Source organism: Lagopus leucura, unplaced genomic scaffold (assembly GCF_019238085.1).
Source record: "Lagopus leucura isolate 7727_CA_CO unplaced genomic scaffold, USGS_WTPT01 Super-Scaffold_100004, whole genome shotgun sequence".
Taxonomy (NCBI): domain Eukaryota; kingdom Metazoa; phylum Chordata; class Aves; order Galliformes; family Phasianidae; genus Lagopus; species Lagopus leucura.
Genome location: NW_024962264.1, coordinates 29,906,163 through 29,925,514, shown reverse-complemented (window position 1 = coordinate 29,925,514; position 19,352 = coordinate 29,906,163). Strand labels below are relative to the sequence as shown.

The 19,352-nt window shown below is 41.8% G+C and overlaps 1 protein-coding gene across 5 annotated transcripts in view; it reads right to left on the bottom strand.

The window, feature by feature from the left end:
- The window catches only part of SLC4A4 (solute carrier family 4 member 4), a 197,592-nt gene that overhangs the window by 162,266 nt on the left and 15,974 nt on the right, over positions 1–19,352 (bottom strand). For 4 of the 5 annotated variants that reach the window (XM_042872176.1, XM_042872180.1, XM_042872177.1 and 1 more), the window contains exon 2: positions 1,766–1,839. In XM_042872176.1, coding sequence (XP_042728110.1) covers positions 1,766–1,839 — 74 coding nt within the window. Of the gene's footprint in view, positions 1–1,765; positions 1,840–7,928; positions 8,002–19,352 lie in introns of all 5 variants that reach the window. The other variant, XM_042872178.1, reaches the window with a different exon arrangement.

The window sequence follows — 19,352 nt, the reverse complement described above, 5'->3', positions numbered from 1 at the left end:
CTCACCAGTCAGATCATATGCACACCCCTCTGCATCGTGACACTGACAGATGCTACAGCATCAGCACCAGCCCCACCACAGACGGCAGCTTCTTTTGTGATTTAGCTAGGTCATTCACTGAAGCTGGCGAGAATCAAGGCACTGCATTTAGCGTGAACAAGGGAATTAGCTGGCTACAGAGCCCAAGTCTCTGCAGATTCAGACAAGCAGCTACAGCTCTCAGAGGTCCACTGTGTGCAATCAGAAATACTTTGTATTTTTTTCCACCTCCTCTTTCCCCTACCCCAGTGAGATGAAGAGCAGCTGGTCTGTTAGCCCAAGAAAATCAAATGATAACCTCTTCTCTGAAACACGGAGACAAACATGCTATATTACTTAAAACATCAGCCATGACTTTTTTCACAAATGGTCTTTGTCACAGACTGTTAAAATGGACATTCAAGTACCACTCTTCTCAAATAAAAATCTGTATCATACTCCTTGTGTATCACATATGGGTGATACACACCATCAGAGCACGTGGCAACACTTAAGACATTACATTACAAGAAACATTTCCTCTCCTCCTCCCAAAAGTTTCTGCTTTGGAGTGGCAAAGTATCAATTATTCTAGAAGCAAAAATCTAATAGAAAAACCCTGTCATTCCAACCCTGCAGACAGCAAATGGACTAATTAAACTCAACATGGTGATTTATAGCTACTGGGCACAGATGAATTCATACTAGAGGGGAGGAAAAAAAAGTACAGGTATTTTCATGGCAATGACTGGTCTTGCTGCAAATGTTGTAGAATCAATCAATTTTGCAGACAGTTTTCCTTCACACTGCTCAATCCACTGATGTCCGCTACTGGTATTAATGACATGAAACCGTATACCTTTCAAAACATTTTAAAGGAAAGCCATTGGTCGCAGTTTACAAATAAACTAGATTAAAACTACAGATCCAGGTCAAAAGGGGAAGGGCAACATTGTGAGGCAGAACGTTGGCTTCATTTCCTTTCTAGCTAGAGTACAGTCCATGGTTTGTTCCTCCTCTTTCCCTATTAGCTTATCAAATACCCTGTCAACTGATTGTAGTAAAACAAGGAAAGGAGAATTTGCTGCAAATAACTCATTCTTATCAGCTTCAAAAATTTTCCGTAGCCAATCTTAAAAACTTAAACTTTAAGCTCCTTTCTCCTTTCACATTTCACAATGTTTTCAGTCAGAGAGAAAATTAAAACACTTTCAAAATCTACTCTTTTCCTGAAAGGTAAGGAAACATTTTGCTCTCTTGGAAATTTCTCTTCCAGGGAAAACTCTTCAAAAGACAAAAGAATAACCCAGGAAAACACCCTCCATGCCCACCCCCAACAGTTGGTACAAATCCTGCCGTTCTTTTCACGCCGCAAAACCTGTTACTGCATTCCAGCCCTCCGAGGTGCAGTGGGGATATGCAAGCATTGCCAAAACTCATGTAGAAGAAACAAATAGCCTGTGCTGCACGGTCACTATGCAAGAGACAGTGAATGGGATTTTGTGTAAAGTGCAAATGTGAACCAGGAGCATACACTAACTTTCACTCTTGAACTGAAAAAGACAATGTATTTTAAATTTTAAAAGTCAGTTTGACCCTGAGTAAGCTTAATGGTGTTTTGGCCAATTTTAGGATTAATACTCAGTCAAAACAAAAACGTCCATTTTCTCTACTACCTATCTGGTAATTTTATATACAAATAAGAATTGGAAGAACAGTGAATCCCCAGCAGTCCGAGGTCTCTTACCTTCCACTTCTTCTTCATCACATACATGTTTAAGGAAGGAAGCCCCTCTATCCAGTACTGCCTCGTCCTCCATCCTATAGTAATAAAAAAGAAAAAAGGAATGCTCAGACTTCTCCTGGAGTGAGCTATTTGAACCAGCCCAAGTCCTGGGCAGGTTAACTTGTAAGTTGTTGTTCATGTTACTGTGGGGACTCCCGTTCTCCTTCCAGTGCCTGCCGTTCCTTCATAGAGCTTCTTTCAAATGGCGTTTGGTATAAGCTGGCCTCGCGTCGCTCGAGTTCTAACCTTGAGAGGACATCAGTGGTGACAGGTGTGAGAAAGGTAATCCCCGTTAGAAGTCTTTGTGGGTTTTTTTCTGTTTTTTTTTTTTTTTCCTTTTTTCCCCTTTTTTTTTTTTTTTTTTTTTTCTTTCCCTAACTAGGACATACACACACTCAGGCAAGTTTGAGACTGTCTATGCAAGAGCCAAGAGCTTGTGGAATTCCAGTTTCCCTTTCAAGTTCTTCTAAAGGATGTTGGCTGCAGCACACATACTATACACAGACATACGCACGGGTTCGAATGCACAGTGGGAGACTCGGCTTCAGCCAGCCTCTTAATACCAGCAAAGCACACTTGTCTGTCGAGAGGCAAGCTTTGTGTCACATGTTGGCCTTACAGAAATCTGACATACGGGGATTATCCAGAGACCAAGCTCCAGTAAGTCAGGCCATCGCAGCAGTCATTTATGTGTGTCACCCATTCATTCATCTATTCAGAGACTGATTTCAGCAGTTGCTCTCCTTCCCCTTCCATCTCTCTCCACCTCTTATCAGCTCCTCTTTACAGAAAAGGCTCCTAATTCTATACTGCTGTTGTGAAGTCCTCTGGGACACTGCCCAGACACACTTAATGCTACATTTCATGCACAAAATAAAGAGCCTGAATGCTTTTCAATGGTTCATTTGCAAGCTCGCTTCTGAAAACAAACACAAAAATGACAAAATAACAAAGAAAACATTTCTAGTTGTATTAAATAATCTACTTGCATATCACTTGGAAGCTAAACATACATTGCTAGACAATGAGCTGTGCAAATTTTCTATTCTTAAAAGAAGGGGAGAGAGTTTGTAACTTGTTTTCCTACCACTGGTAAGAAATAGGTATATATGCATAATAATCAAAAACCATTACCTTTTATTCATATTTCCTGGATGGAACAGAGCTAAGCCTGGTACACAAAAAAAACCAAACTCTTCCAAACTTCTTCACATCTATATGACTTTCACTTGTGATCCCACAGGATGTTCCAAATGCGGTATTAACAAATACTCAAAGGGATTTGTAGAGGCACAGTCAGATTCAGGACAGTATAAAAACTGAACAAAAACAGGGCAAGCAAATTGTTTTAGGATATCTACTTCGCAACAGCGTGCCCATGTCTACCTAAACAGAGAAGTGTTTGGCTAGAAAATCACCAGAGCTCTCTGTTTCTAGAAGCAGTAGTTCGGCAGCAGCCCTTTCATCTTTGCTATCATGTCCCCCACCTCAAATACCTGTACTAACACAGCTGTCAGCCTCCTCTCCAGTTTGCAGGCTGCAGCTCAGCTCATGTGAGCAAATCCAGACGTTTTGCAGATGAGGAAAAAAAAAAAAAGCAAAACAAGTCAGATTCAAAAACCAGTATCTAAACTTATGAAAACACATATTCTTCATCCGCATTACCGGATGGCAGCAAATAATACGGCACCATACCTAGAAAGGAACATGAGCCTCAGATCCTGACTGATTTCAGACAGTACCAAAAGCAATCATTTTACAAGTAGTTGTTACTCTTCATTAAGGGGTAGAATATGCTTCTTACCAACACAACACATAGCCATGACACAGAAGCCTACCCTGAAAGCTCAAGTTCTTCATTAAATCCTTCAGTATCATTAATGCTGCTCTTGCCTGCATGCAACTGTTGCGTAGGCATACCACAATTACTTTTTTTTTTTCCTCCAAGAGCAGCACAGTAGCTACTTGCTATAAACACAGCTGAAAACATCTGGAACAGAGGGGTTGAGTTTCCAAATCAAACAAGCCACACACACTTTATTGCTCTGCAAACTTCTTGCATCTTCACTTGCAACATGCTCCAGCACTTACTCCATTCCCTGAGCACTAACACGTGCATGCATGCAACCACACCTGCACAGCCTGCAGCCTCTGCCCAATGCCTGTTTCCAGCACAGCTTCTCCATACAAACTTTGGCAGCATCAAACCAAGTATGTGACAGCTGAAAGCAAAGTCACACTTTGGGAGAGAGGAAGGGAACAGGGAAAAACAAGGTTGGGGTTAGTTTCTGGTGCATTCAATTACAGTGTTGATCCCACATTTCTCTCCACCCCAACCACTGGCACCCCCTGCTCCCACCGCTTGGTTCATCACAGAGATGCCCTTTCTAGCTCGCAGAGGGTTCAAAAACTGCTGACGACACATCGCAAGCTCAGTGCTTTCTCTGAAACGTGCACAGTGCAGATCCAAAGCAGCTAGGGGGTTTAGAAGGCCAGGAATAGAGCTTGGGTTGCCTTGGCGCAGCGCCCCGACTCTAATCCGCGGGAGTTTAGGGATTAGGCTCCCAAGCGCCACCTCCCCTGACTTGGTCTTTTCTGCCCTTCTCAGATTACTGAGAGATTTCTTCCAGCCAAAATCTAGCAAGAAACATCCTTCATGAATGCATAAAGGCAAGAGCAGGGGGGGAAGGGTGAATATTTAAAATAACATAGAACAAGAGTCGCAGAAATTTAAAAAGGCACATGAAAGAGCAAAACATCTTTGCTTAGGTCTTTAGGGACAGAGCTCTAGAAGTGACGTGCTGCCATAAGAAATCTCACTTTCCATCCTATGGAGAGAGACACTGGATAAAAGCGAGAAAGGGCAGAAATGTTTTTAGGACCTCTGACCAGAAATGTGCCTTATTAGTCAGATGCTTGGCTCCTTTGAGTAAGGTAGAAAGATGGGACTTTTAGACACTTTCTATCTAGATCGACATCCTCATTACTGCTGCTGCAAGGTTTTGAAAACAAATCCGAAAGAGTAATTGAAAATAATGGTTTTCTATTTCCAGAGTCCAGATCTGAGAAACTCATGTACTCCAACATTATATATTTGAGTGAAAAAAGTAAGAGCTGCCTGAGTAATTGGCCTCTCTGGGCGCCTAATTAGATCAATACCAAGCATTTTTAGAAATGACTCCACACATCAATAGGACTTAGATGTAAGTCTCACATAGCCTATCCAACGCAGCACGCAATCGTAAACCAAATTTGCAGGCTCACAGAAATAGTCTGCCAGACAAAGAAAATAACAAGAGCAATTTAATACTAACAGGTGTCCCAGAATTTGGGATCTAGAGAAAAGTCAGGATAAGGTGGGCAAAAGTGGAAGAAATTAAGCAACGCCAAAGTAGAAAAGATGCAAAGCCTCATCTCCAGCTATTCCACAAGGAGCAGAGAACTCATAAGAAATGAAAAAGTACATAGGCCTCTCAGCATACTCATGATCCAGGATTACTTTTGTGATGAAAGCTTCGCAGATACTCAACATTAGTAAAGTGAACCCGATTTAGGTTCAAAATGAAATGGCTGTGGTTCAAGACCAAATTATGTAAGGCTGGTGCTTGCTTTTCACCTACCACACAATTCCTCGATGCCTTCCCTTCGGCTACGCTTATCTTACAGTCTCTGTTTTTGTCATCACAGTACAAACCTGTCCTGCAGGTCCCCTTGTTTTAGCAGCAAACACTTGCAACACACCTTCAAAGTAACTTGCAAAGTGTAACGTAGCAAGTAACCTTAGCTTTATTGTCCCCCAGCCGTTACTGAGAGATAACTTTGCCTTATTTGCATAGACGTAGCAAGGCTCAGGGTTTATTTTGAGATCGTTATGTGAAAGTTACCACACACTTGAAAGGGAAAAAAAAATAAATAATCCAGTGACTCTACTTTGTGTTTTTCCAAAACTTCTCATATTTTAGGTGTACTCAACAGAGTTCACTGACCAGTTTACAATTGTAAAAGGTCTTTAAAACTAACAAACAAAAAGGACAAAAATCAAACTCAAGATCATCTGATTAAGTTTGCTCCTGCATGAAAACCTATGTTTGGGAGCCTCCAGAAAGGATCCTTACAATGCATGGAAGCTTTCAGGATGCACAAGACTTCACTTTCACTCACACTTGAGGCTACAATGGAAAGCGGAGCGTTCTCCAGCGGGTACCCGCAGAAAACCCTCTTTTCTCCCCAAAGCCGAGGTAAGCAGATGGGGTGCTGCCACCTATTGGCCACACAGCCTTAGCACAGCAGCGGCGTCTGGAGAGTGCGAGGACAGAGACGAGCCGGGCAGCCAGCAACGCCTTCCGCCGACAGCCAGCAAGGCTCGTCAGAGCTTTCCGATCTGTGCCACGGGAAGAGAAAAAATCAGGTTTGGCTTAAAGAAAGCACTAGCTGTTGTGTGGGGGTGCAACTCACCCGAGTGAATAAATATGTAACGAAGCTCAAGTGAAACATGAGTGTTATTTCTTGCTGATAAGCTTTCACGATCTAACCCGTTTCAAACTCATTTGCAACCAGGAAGGAACTCCAGCAAACTCTGGACTGAACAAAGCAAAAAACGATCCAGCTCTCTAACTGCAACAGAGAGCAAAGCTCACGTGAAAGTCCCATTTTAAGAGCAATCCTTTTGCAACAAGACAGGGTGCAGAGCTTGTAAAGGGCTTGAGGAAGGAGGGAGGACGTAACATTGGATCACACAGCAGTGTTGCTCAGAACCATGCCTTGCCAGCACTACAGCTCCTGCTCCTTGTCACAGCTCACACAGATGTGCGGAAGCTGCATCCATCCATCTGTGGGAAAGGCGAGGGAGACAGGAGCATGCACAGATGTCTCCACCTGCTTCTCAGGGCCTGCTGTCATTTAACTGCCAGGACTTTTTCCCCAAGAAACTGTCACCCATATAGTGGAGTGGGAACACTATGGCTGGTGACAGTCTCGGGGAGAAGACAAAAAAAAAGACAAAACTGAGTATACAGCAGATATTGCTGGCTAAGTTGTTTAGCAGGTCATACAATTTAGCATGTATTACATCTGAATCTGCACACACGCCACCATCCCCCCATGCCTTTTACTTAACAAGCACAGCAGAAAGATTCTGTCCGTCACACAATTCATTTTGCCGCTTAAGAGCTAATAAAAGGTTGCCTGCAGCTGAGGAGCCTCTGTAGCTCGCCAGCAGAACAGACACCTGGCTTTGACAGCTTGATCTGTTTGGACACTCCAGCAGCCACTACATAAAGGACTCCTGCACCTCTCAACTCCTCAGTGTTGCTAGGAGCAAACACAGCGACCCATGTACACATACCCATTGGCTGCCTTTAGGATGCCAGTCATCACCACTGGGGCTCTGAAAAGCAACATGATGCAGCTCATAAGCAGCAGCTCCAGGTACCTAAGGAGAGGGAAAAGCCCCTTGTGGCTTCCCTCTCAGTGCCAAGCAGAGCCTTCCCAAGCCACTGAAGTTAGGTGCCAAGTGAGCATGCAGACATGTATCTTGGAGATCATGAGACAATAAGCTAAGTGTTTCTTCCATCAACAGGCTGAGGAGAGACAGAGATACCATTTTACCTTCTCTGAAATCTGTGAAGCATGCAGCTACTGCAATGACTGGTCAAGAGAATAGGAAACCAGGAAGGACGCTTGGTCCCAAGTGCTTCTCCCACAGTCCATAAGTAAGTAAGCATCTAACATGAGAAAATCCTCTTTAGATGCTAGGTGCATTTTGTTTTTCTCAAAAACTTGCATATGTGTTCCAGCACTCAGAAAAATGAGCCTCTGGCTGTCCTCAGCATGGTCTGGTTGATGCACTTAGAGAACAGATTGACATATTTACCCGATGCATTTCCCTTTGTCAGTTCTAGAACAGTATTTGTTCCCATGCACTCTCAGCAAAAGCTAGCACCCACCAGCAGAATAGAAGCTCCCTTCTTCTGCAGAAAGAACTTGTGCTACAGTATTTTTAAATCCAAAACCAAACCCAGCTTATTTTAAAACAACTCTTGACAGCCAACAGGGAACTGATGCCCCAGATGACTGCTTTGCACAGTGCCATCAGGTAGAACAGATGCAGAAAGACCCATCTCACCTCTTCCCTCTCCAGCAGGCTTGTTTGAATGGAGAATGTCATTTCCTCTCTCCATGGCACTGCCAATCATCTCCTGTGCAGAACCACAAGATAAAACACATCATCTGCAAGACTAAAATCTAGGAATGCATGCAAGGTACTAAATTATCCTATTTTTTTTTTTTCTTCCTAGTGATGGAGGACACACAAGAAAAGGCTGGAACATACAACCTCAAAGAGGCACAGGCTGTTTTCATCTGTGCTTTCCTGCTAGCAGCACTGAACTGTTTCCTCACTCCAACAAACTGCCAGCATGCACTGGACCACAAGACATGTGACATACTTGCCAATTATTTTTGCTGTAATAAGATGAGGAGGAATTACACAATAAGAAAGTTTTGTGAGTTTATCATCTTACTACCAGCTTGCAAACAAATGCACAATCTGAATTACTTGCCCTTTCAAAGGGTGAATGAAAATTCAGAATATTGCTGCTGCTCTCCAACATGTCAGTGACACACGCCTCTCATTTCTGGACATAAAAGAGCACTTGCTAAATGGAAAAAGGCAGAGCAAAGTACAAGGTAAGCATGCTCCTCAACAGCCAACATAAATCTCTGCAGCTAGGCTCCTTGCCTCCCTTTCACTCAAGGTCCTCTCACAGAAGTCCACCCAGGTCAGACTACACATATATATATGTATATATACGCACACACATACACACACACATACATACATATATACATATGTGTATGTATGTATGTATGTGTATATATATATATATACACACATAGTCTATACTCACATATATATATATATATATGACTAGATGGTGTGTTCTGGGAATAGTCTACTGAGCCAAGCCAGCAGGATTTCAAACAGCACACAAAAACCTGGCCAGACAGGCAAACCTCCGCTGTCACTGGTATAGCTTTGTACAGCAGTAGCACACATCCTGCACCCATCAGTATACTAACACACTTTTGCATCAAGACCACTTTTCACGCTGCTATTTCACACTTTTTCTTCTGTTTTTTAAACCACTTTCATGCTCAGTCTGTTCCTAAAAGTGTCATTTAAATGGACGCTTTTCCTTAGCACTTCTTTGTCCCTCTAAAAACTCACTGTTCAGGGATCACCTCCCCATCAGCATTCCAGTTGATGGATGTGCAGGTAGCCATTTGCCTTTACACTGCTGCCCATTCATTCAGTTCAAGTGTTTTCCCAGTCAGTATTCTTGTCAGTTGGTTGGGAGGACATAGCAAAAAACGCCCTGGCAGGATTGATATAGAATATGATATGCAATATGAAATGGAAGCTTTTTCTTTTCAATTCTCTCATAACCTCAATGTGAAAAGTACTTTCCTCTGCACAAACAAAAATAGTGTTGTCAAAATACAGGGAAATACAAAGCTGGGGGAGAGGGAGAGAGGGAAGGAATTGGCACTGGATCTTAAATAGGAGCTGAAGTAGCTGAGTAGTAGCAGCTGAAACCATTGTTTCACTCTGTTGAGATTGCTTACCATAAAATGACACAATTCTAAAAACTAAGCAAGTCAGCTCCCTGTTTGTTTTCATTTCCTTTTTTTATAGGAACTCAGAGATCGGTAACTTGAGATAAAGGCAACAAGTCCACATTTCATCTCATCATACCTTTTCAGTGGTAGCGCCTCAGCTACAGCCCTCCCTCCAGCTAGACCAGGGGAACCTCTGACAACTGATGTGCTGGTTCTGAAGACCTTCTAGGTACATTAGCTACATTTAATGCAGCAGGAACCAAGAAAGGGTAATGACACTCTTCGAAAGGAATTCAGGAATGTTCTTACATAAGAGTTTTACTGCTCCAAGACACCCTGCAAGACCTGATTGGGTTTTTCTGCCATTTTTTACCATGATAATGTTATGCCCTCCTGTAATTCTGTTACTTTTTTTTTTGCCTTACAGACAATTGCCTGACTATGTTTTACCTGTCTAATTGGTTAACCCTAATTTTTGCTTGTCTGTTGCCCATATCAATGACAAATGTTCAGTTTTGGCCAGTGAAAGTTCCTAACTCCCTCACCTGTTTCATATCATTTACAAGGGAGGTTCAAAAATCTTAGTTGTTCAGAAGTGAGAAGTGGGAGTCCTTAAAGTGAGGACTAAGCAAGAAGACTAACATGCCAAGATGACCTCAAGCCACACTACAAGCTTTTGCCCCGCTTAAAGAAAATTAGGCAGCATGTACAGGACATTTATAACTCAGGGCATGACTTTAGGCTCAGTAAATCTTAGACAAAACTGCTACAGTGGGCTGATTTATGACAATGTGTTCATGTACTCCTCAACTGAAACAGTCTCTATTGAAAACTAATCCTGTTTCATAGAGCAGTTGCTCTTTGTTCAAGCCTGATGTAAGAGCTCCTTGAAAGTGGTGTATTGTGACATAAGACTAGGTATGATGGACTAAGAGCTGCCTGCAACATCATTAGCATGTATTTTACATCAGTTCAGCACTCAAGTCTAAAATAGATGCAGACTTTAAAAGCACATACTAGACAGGGCATTTGTATACACCCATATATAAATTGACACAGATCTATAAACCTAAACAAGGAAATGACAACCACGGGAAATTTTTTCCTGCACTGCTGAATACAAAATATGGATAGCACAGATCTGACATAGGGCTTTCTACCTATAGACAAGGATATTAAAAGCAAGTCTCTCAATCTTGCCAGGCTGACTCTGAAATAAATTGTTATCTGAAATGGGAGTTCCTAGGTTTACGTCCATTTCCCATTCAGCAAAAGAACAGGCAGTGTGTACAATGTGGGGTGGAGCAGCACACCAAGTGGCACCATTAATTCAGATGAGGTTTTCTCCAGGGAAAACAATCAAGTATTTTCAGTTGCAGCTTCGCAGCAAGCAGCTACTGCACTTGTCTCCCCCCTTGTGACTATTTTGGAGGAAAGCCTCTATTCCATAGAAAAAAAAGAAAAAAAAAGAAAAAAAAAGCCTCTAATACAAAATGCATTAGACTATCTTCTATCTTAATTTCGCTTCTGTAACTACAGTTTAGAGCTTTTCAAGCCCTGTATTTTCAAATTCACAACCACTAGAGCTGCACATTTCCTTCCTCATCACCTCCCCAGGCACCTCTGAGGTGCTTAAGTCACTCTCAAAGCATCACAAACTTTAGGTCCCAACACTAACATCAGGCTTGAGACGTGCCAGCTTTCTGCTGCTAGGAGGATGGATAACATCTGATCCAGCAGAAAGCTTGACTGGCAGAGGCAGCCCCTACCAGGCAGAAAGCCTGGTTGTATAAAATGTTTTGGACACATCTGAAGCAGCCAAGAGAGTTAATGTGCATTCAGCACTTCACATAGTGCAGGCACAGCATTTCTCATCCAATACTCAGCATGCTGAAGCGATAAAAGCTTTCATGATATGCTGGTCTCAAAAACATAAAGCAGCACAAAGGATATTTTGAACATGGATGATTTCAGAAATCTCCTTCAATCCCCTTCAGTGGCACAACAGCATAGAACCATATTCAGCAGCAGGAGCTTCTTCAACTGTGCTCATAAGTGGCATCTTCATGTAACCTTCAACCAGTTACTGAATGACAGTCTCTGAAAGAACAAGTGATTTCTACACATCGGACAACGGTTTCTCCAAAGTGAAGGATGTGGTAACATTTGAGATCACATCAAAAAGAGTGTGGTGACAGCATACATTTAAACTAAGATAAGGCAAAGTCACCACATCTGAATGTCGGTGTAAGTACAACACAGACAGAGGAAAGAAAAACTCTCCAAAAAATATTACCCAAGCAAAGCAAAATAGGGTGGTGTCCAGTGACCAAAATACTTCAAGCCAATCTCACCTTCATTTGAGTGACAACTGTCTGTCCAGAGGAGTTTATAGAGACTCTTCCTTAGGGAAGATGAGAAAGTCTCTCCTGAAAGCCAACACTCACCTCCTTCTCAGTACAAGCGTAAGACACTGTCTTCATAACAGTCAATCAAAAGTAATGCAGATCTGATAGGTAGAAACGCAAACAGCCAAATCTCAAGCTAAATGCCCTTTCTTCCACTACCACTTGAAGGTAAAACACTGTACAAATTTGCTGAAGAAACGTTTCTAGAGATAAGAGGAGAGCAAAGCAAAACCAACTTATTTTATAGCTGTTTGGGAAGAAACTGAAATAAAGAATTTCCTCACTTCCACCAATTTAAGCTTCAACCAGAATGACAAAAATAATAATACTAATAATTATTAATAATAATAATAATCACAGCCCAAAGCATCATGAACCCAGGGAGCCATTCTGTGTTTCAACAGCATCAAGTATTTACCAAATACTCAATTTGCTAACATAAGCCCCAGAACCCAAAGGCTGCAGGTCCTTGATGAATGGCACCCATGGGAATCACCCAGCAGAAACAGGTCTGCAACTGACGGTTCCTCTCTGTATCACCACATCAGATGTGCGCTCTTCTTCAAGAAAAGCAGCCTAACATGCCTTCAGGAGTTATGCTCAGACAGAGTTAAATGCGTTTGATCCCTGGCTATTGCTAACCTGTCTTACACACACACGCAGCAAAATCTTTGGGATACTCTACATTTCATATCATTTTATCAGTGGGACATGTACATGCACAATTTTGCCAGCGTGCCAAGAAAAAATAACTGGCATGGAGCACCAAAGGCTGCTGGGATACAACAGACCAGGGATTACAGTCCAGGGGAAACTCACTGCCAAGTGCCTCATCCGCACATTCACTCCTTTGACTGTTCCTGCAAAGAAAGCAAGAGAGTTCATGCACTTTTCAAAGATCCCTGCAGGGGAACAGAGTGAGCAAGCCACTGACGTTAAGGAATGCTCCTTGTCCTCCTACATGCTTAGCTGATATAGTGCTGAAGAGATACCCTGTGTAGTGATCCACAACCTTGACTTCCAGGAGTGGTACCAGTCAGGAACATACCCAGTCCAATCTTTAATCTTGGACCTGTGGGCTATCAATCAGCCAGCAAGAGTTTGCCCCAGACCACGCAGGGGCATGACTGCATTTTTGCTGCGTTAGTCAGCAAAGCCATACAGGTCTTTTGCCACTGGGACAGGAGGAACATGATGCAGCATAAAAGCAGAGCAGTGTAAGCAGACAATACATGATCCCGCATAAAGGCAATCCATTTAAAATCGGTAAACTCACTTTACCAGCAATATGAGTTTGCTTCACGGGAGAGTAATATTCTTAACTTGGTTCTAAGTGCCCTAAAGCTGGATTTACTGCATCCTCCAACCACAGCCAAGAGAGCATAACTGAACTGCTGAGCAGGCAACAACCAAGTTTTAACAAGACTGTCCTCTAGATGACATCCATTTAAGGGCAGCTCAAAATAGAGTTACTCATGTCAGCTTAAAACAATAACCCAGAGCAGAAAAGTTGCTTCTTGCCAGAAAGTGTTCATGGCTACATCTTATGAACTTCTTTCTAGTGAACGCTGCCACAGAACAGCCACTTGCAGAAAAAGACTGCTCAAAGCAGTGATGCTGATGAGCAGCACCAGTGCAGAAGGTCCTGCGTCCTCTCATATAAACAAAGTAATCATCAACAAGTTTGTCCAGAACAGGATTTCTGGAAGGAAAGAGAAAAATGCAGCTCTAGCATAGGTATTTTTTTCAGGCAAGGTCTGAAAACCCTCAACCACTCTAGAAATGGACATAGAAAAAAAATATTTTTCCCTGGAAAGACAGCACTTAAAAATTAAGACCATTTGTATGTTCCCTTATCATAAGAAGGCTGTTCACATGATGCAGGCTGTTGTAGCATTTTTACAGCCACTCAAGCAGGTTTGTCACTGTAATGACCTCCTCTCACTATGTATCAGAGGCCAAACCCTTTTGACTTCACTATTATGACAGGGTTACTACCAGTCCATATTTACAGACTTCCCAAGCAAGCCTAAAACACCCTCTTCAGAAAGATTTCTCCAGTTCCCACACAACTTTAGTCCTTTCAATAAGGCTTTGAAGCCATGATAGCTTACCATGAGCAAGCCATTTAAAGAAATATAGAGCTCCCTTATTCTCTTTCCTCTTCCTAACCTCTGTAAAATAAGAGTGCCTACTTCCACTTCATAAACTGAAAGCATCTTAAAGAGCCACAATTGATGCTAATACACTATGTGTTATATATAGCCTACAAGAAAACATGCAGGTTGATTTTACATACAGCATTACAATTAGCAAGTGGTTCACGGGAGACTTAGGTTACAAAGGTAACAGGCCAGGAATTCATGGCAAGAATTCATCTGCAAGCAAACTGCACCAGGCTCATGTGCTCGTGTTGATCAGCCAGTCCTCTTTCATCCTCTTTCCACATCCATCTATCTACAAAAACTAAAGGCAAAAAACTTTGTCAAAAAACTCTGGGTTAAAAAAAAAAAAATTAAAAAAGGCCTGAAATGATCATTTTGCTTTGGGGACGTATATAAAAACAGTGAGATATGGCAATTCTCATACCCTTTTTTTTTTTAAGAGGGCAGGGCCACCTTACTGGTCACCAACTTTAAAAAAAAAAAAAAAAAAAAAAAAAAAGATAAAAAGCAGTTCTGCAGCTCAGAGTATCAGGTATAGCCACAAAGAGAGACAGGGATTGAGAGGGCAACAAAGCACTTGCATGGTCAGCAGCTGTGCAGCACAAGCTGCCCAACCCAATCAGCTTTCCAGAGCAGTTTGGGTTTGTCCCTGTACTTACACAAGTTCATACCTACAAACCTTGCTGGTCATCTTCAGCTGGAAATCTTCATTTCAGAAGAATGTAAAACTGCCTAACTCCTGCTCATTTTCAGAGCTGAGATGCAAAGCTGCCTTTTAGTCTTCCAATATCTTGGAGACACTTGGTAACAAAGAACTGCTTTATGCTCAGCAGCTAATTGGAATATGACTGTTTAAAGGTAAAAGGAAAATAGACTATAATACTAATGGTGCAGATAACTGGGAATTATCTTGCATTTTTTATTGCTCTCTTAAGTGAAACGAGTGGTCCGGGAACAGAGCCAGAGAAGTTGGGCTGATACCGCAGTTCACGACTTCATACACAGTTCTGAGAACTTCAAACTATGGGTCATAGCCAGAACAGCAGTGATCTCTTCCTCAAAAACACTCCGTACCCTTACCAAGTTACCAGGCAAAAATACAAAGTTATTTTAAGTCAAGGCATCACCATACTAGGACTACTTACCACAAAGATGTCTTGTCCAGAATTTAGGATTAAAGAGACAGAAATATATTTAAGAAAGACAGCTTCATTTGTAGAAAAGTAATTACATGAACTTACGATGTTCAGGGAAGTTTCTATGCACATGCTGCTGTACAGGCTCAGAAGACATTTAGGTTATTCACCAGGAGGTAAATTTTGAGCATGATGAGCATAAGATGGTTTTGTAAAGGTTTGTGTTGTGTTTTTTTTTTTCAATATAAATTGTGTACTTAATCTTCAGTGAATTGCACTGTCTCTGAGCTCCTCTAGTTTGATCTTTAGGTAGAGTAATTATTTTAAAAGCTGGAGACAGTTTTAGTGTCTGGAGAAGATTCTGACATTAAGACATAGCTGGGATTTCCACAGAACTGCTTTGTAGCATATTCCCTTTCAACAAAAATTATACTTTGAATTTTTGGCAAAGAGGTGGGTGATCCAAATAAAACTAAAAAAAAAAATTCGGACACTTCTATTTTGCAGCAATTTCTTCTGTTCCACTATTTTGTCCATGGGTACAGAGTAAAGGACCATTCAAGTATTATGCTGAATGGTTACATGCCTTTAACCTGTAGTGCCAACAGGAACAGCACAGGGAAGGGAGCAGCTGGAGCATCACGGCTGCAGCTCAGTGCCCACAGAGGTGAAGGAAGGGTGCCTGGGCTCGCCTACATCTTCAGTGAAGCACAGGCCCGAGCCAGCACTCAAGCCCAGACTCGCTTGCATTCTTTCCATGCACAGAGGCTCTCAGGCTTCATTCACTTCCAAGATCTTCTCTGAAGGAAAACTCAAGGTGTAGCACAAAGACCAGTGGACCTGACTCTCCCCTTTTCACTGGTCACCAGTGAAGCCACAAGCATCTTAACCAGAATTCTTCTTTTGTCTGACATGAGAGCCTACTCAGGACTTGGATTCATCCTACTCAGAAGTCAAAATCAATTTCTCTAGGTACAGGTAAGTACAAAATTTACTATCCAAGAAGGCCACAGAAAGCATCCTCCAAGCTTTTATGCCAGGGAAGGCAGAAGCTGTGGGAGCTACGCTGCCTCTCCTAAAGCCCCAGCTGTAGCCATCCAATATACAAACTACTGTATACTGTACATACAGAGCCAAACACTACTTTAGCCTGAATAAGAAGCACTTATGCAGTTATGGGAAAATCTTCACACCTCTCACATTCCTTGAGAAGATGTACTAGATCTTAAGCAAGAAAAGACTTTTCTTTCCAAGCACATTTTGGTGCTGCATGCGTCAGTAACGTACTGGAGACGAACTCACACTGCAACAGAAAGCATTTAAACTTTATACTCTGCTAACACCATCTGTTTCGTCAATGTGTTTTCTCAGCAAGATCAGTGATGCTATCTGACAGCCCTATGGGTGAACTCTGTAACTTGAAACACAAACTTGAGCACCACCCTTAAAGTCCCAATCCAAACACACTGAATACTTTGTGCTAATCGTCAACCCATTTCCAACCTCGTTCCACAAGCAACTGATGGCTCCATTTTGTCTGTGAATTCAATAAAGATGATGTTAGCAGACATCTTCCATCCCAGCTCAGTATGGCCTTCAAGTTCCATGAGCCCAACTGCTCCAAGGGCAGGAGTCACCAGTGTTAAAGTGCTATGCAGAACTAAGGGAACACCTCCACTGAACTCAGCATTCCTCAAAAGGTAAGAAGGGTACAAAAACAGTATTGGGGCTGTATTGATTCCAAGGCATCGTATCAGCAGCATTACAAAGGCATCTGCTTCTGCAGACCATCACGCTGACCCTGTACCCAGGACACTACTCCAGCTCAGCTGTTATTCACAAGCCTGGCCTAATAGATCATGAGATGCTGAATGATTTAGAGCACTGCGCACTGTATTGTTGTGCCATTAAGGCTTTGGAACGAAGCTTCATTGGGGACAGAGGAGAACAAAGGACCCGTCTATTTCCTTCATCGCTATTATTGTTTCTGCCTTGAAAGACACAAAGGCTGGGCTACCTAACAGAGCTACTGTTCTCGAGCTGTTCAGTTTCTCTGTTGAAAGCAGGAACTGTCAGACATGGAAATGATATCAGAATATTCAAGTTTAGCAGTTTGCTTAAAATTCACTTCATTAGCACAAAATTTGCCAACCTAAGAGAAGTTTCCATGCACAGCCTCCACGCATGACAAATACACTTTCATTCAATTCCAATGCAGTGAAGCAGGTTTAATACGTTCAAGCACTACTTTTCCTTGAGCTATTGAGCAACTATTTCTCAACCTTAAATCCAAACAAAGTCTTATTATATTTAGCAACCCTGATAAAAAAAATCTTTACGCTTACGTATAAGGATTGACGATGCATCTGAAGTGTTATATAGCCACAGGTACAATAAAGGCAGTTAAGTGCAACCTTTTGTTCAAGGTTAAGAGGTGAAATTAGAGACAGAGGTGATTAAAATAAAGCAAAAGCACTAAAGAGCTGAGGGTGAAAATATTCTAACCTTGAAGTTGCACACACCACTAAGAAAGATACCCCACAATTAAGAGGGAAATGAAGTTCTTTTGGTAATCCTCAGTCTTAAAAGAAGCAATTAGAACAGCTCCTATCAAGTTCAAATTTTCAAGACTCACTTCAAGACGTGAGAAAAATGAATGAGTGCTTATTTTAAGAAAATTAAGACTTGCTTCAAATCAGGTTGAATAAATAGCATTTAGCAAGCATATACTGCAAAATAAAAATATGAACCTGGCTAAGTGTGTAGTTATAGAATAAAGTTAGGATTTGAAATGCTGTGGCTTGGAAAACTCCTCTCCCTCCCCTTAACTGATTCTCTCTCTTGTACATTTTATATGTATTAGATATGAATATTTCCCCCCTTTACTCTTCCTCTTATTTCTCAAGAAGCACTAGCTCTACTAACAGCTTACACTTCCAGAATTCATATGTTGAAAGTTCATTTGAGATGAAATCAAAAGGATTCTGATTTTGGCAAGACCAAATTGTCTATTCTAATATTTCTGCTGAGAAAAACTGTTGAAAATAAGGCTGTGTTTTCCTCTGATGTCCCCACAAAGATCAGCCGATCTCAAAAGGTACGGTTCACAAGTGACTATTATATACTGTAAGTCCAGCTCTCCATTTACACGGCTGTAATTTGGACAGAAATCTGCAACTCCAAACCAAACACAACTGAAAGGCAAAAAAAGAGACCTGTATTTCTTATGTTTCTATTAGTCCCATAAAACTCAGGCAAATGGCCATTCAGTCCTCTGATCGCAAATTTAAAAGTTACCTGTGTGAAAAACTAATAATTACAGGAGGGCAATTAAAAGCTGTTTTTCTTTCCTTCTCTCTTAATGTAATCACGCAGTTGAAAAATAATAGGACAGACAATACCATGTTCCTTCTTGGCTCAGAGGTCACTGAAGAGCAGCATGACACAAGCGACAGCTTGCATTCAAATAGGCTTTCATCATAACCCTGATAACTATACTATTACTCCATTTTCATTTCAAACCATACTGTTAAAGGTATGTAAGAGAAACACTTCTCCCTCCCATCTCATTTAGTTCACAAAGAGCAGCTTTCCTTCCCCCAGATGTAGCACAGTGACAGCAGGCTACTCACAGAGATGCATTCCTTTACCAATATCAACTCAACTGCTACTACTGGGTTTTCAAAGAGCACTGCTTTTGAGCCTTCTAAATGGATCTGAAGCTGGAAGCAGCTAGTTGACTTGGAACAAGAAAACCCAATAGTGGTTATCAAAAAGTTTTTAATTTCCTCAAAGCAGGAGTCCAAATTCTAAACCTAATGAAAAAGAACACAAAGAAAACATGTGAAAGGGAGATTGCTGAAGAGTGACAGGGTTGCTTGTCACTTTTACCAGTGCGACAGAGGTTGCTGATGCCACAGCACTCGTGCCAAAAGGCTGCAAACATGGTCTGAAATCTGCTGGTGCTCACAACCTGCAAAAAGGAACCCTTCTTCACCTTTCTGTAGATGGGGACATATGCCTCTCAATAAACCAACATAAGAACAGTCAAAAGACTAGGAAATCAACACTAACAGACTGGCACATCAACACACAGGATTATCCCGTTCTGTACCACAGGAATAAGCACTTTCACAATCCACCTTCCCTTTATCCAGGAAATCCTCGATGTATCTTGCCTTTACTATTGCCTCTCTCTCGCAGGACAAACTCCCCAGCT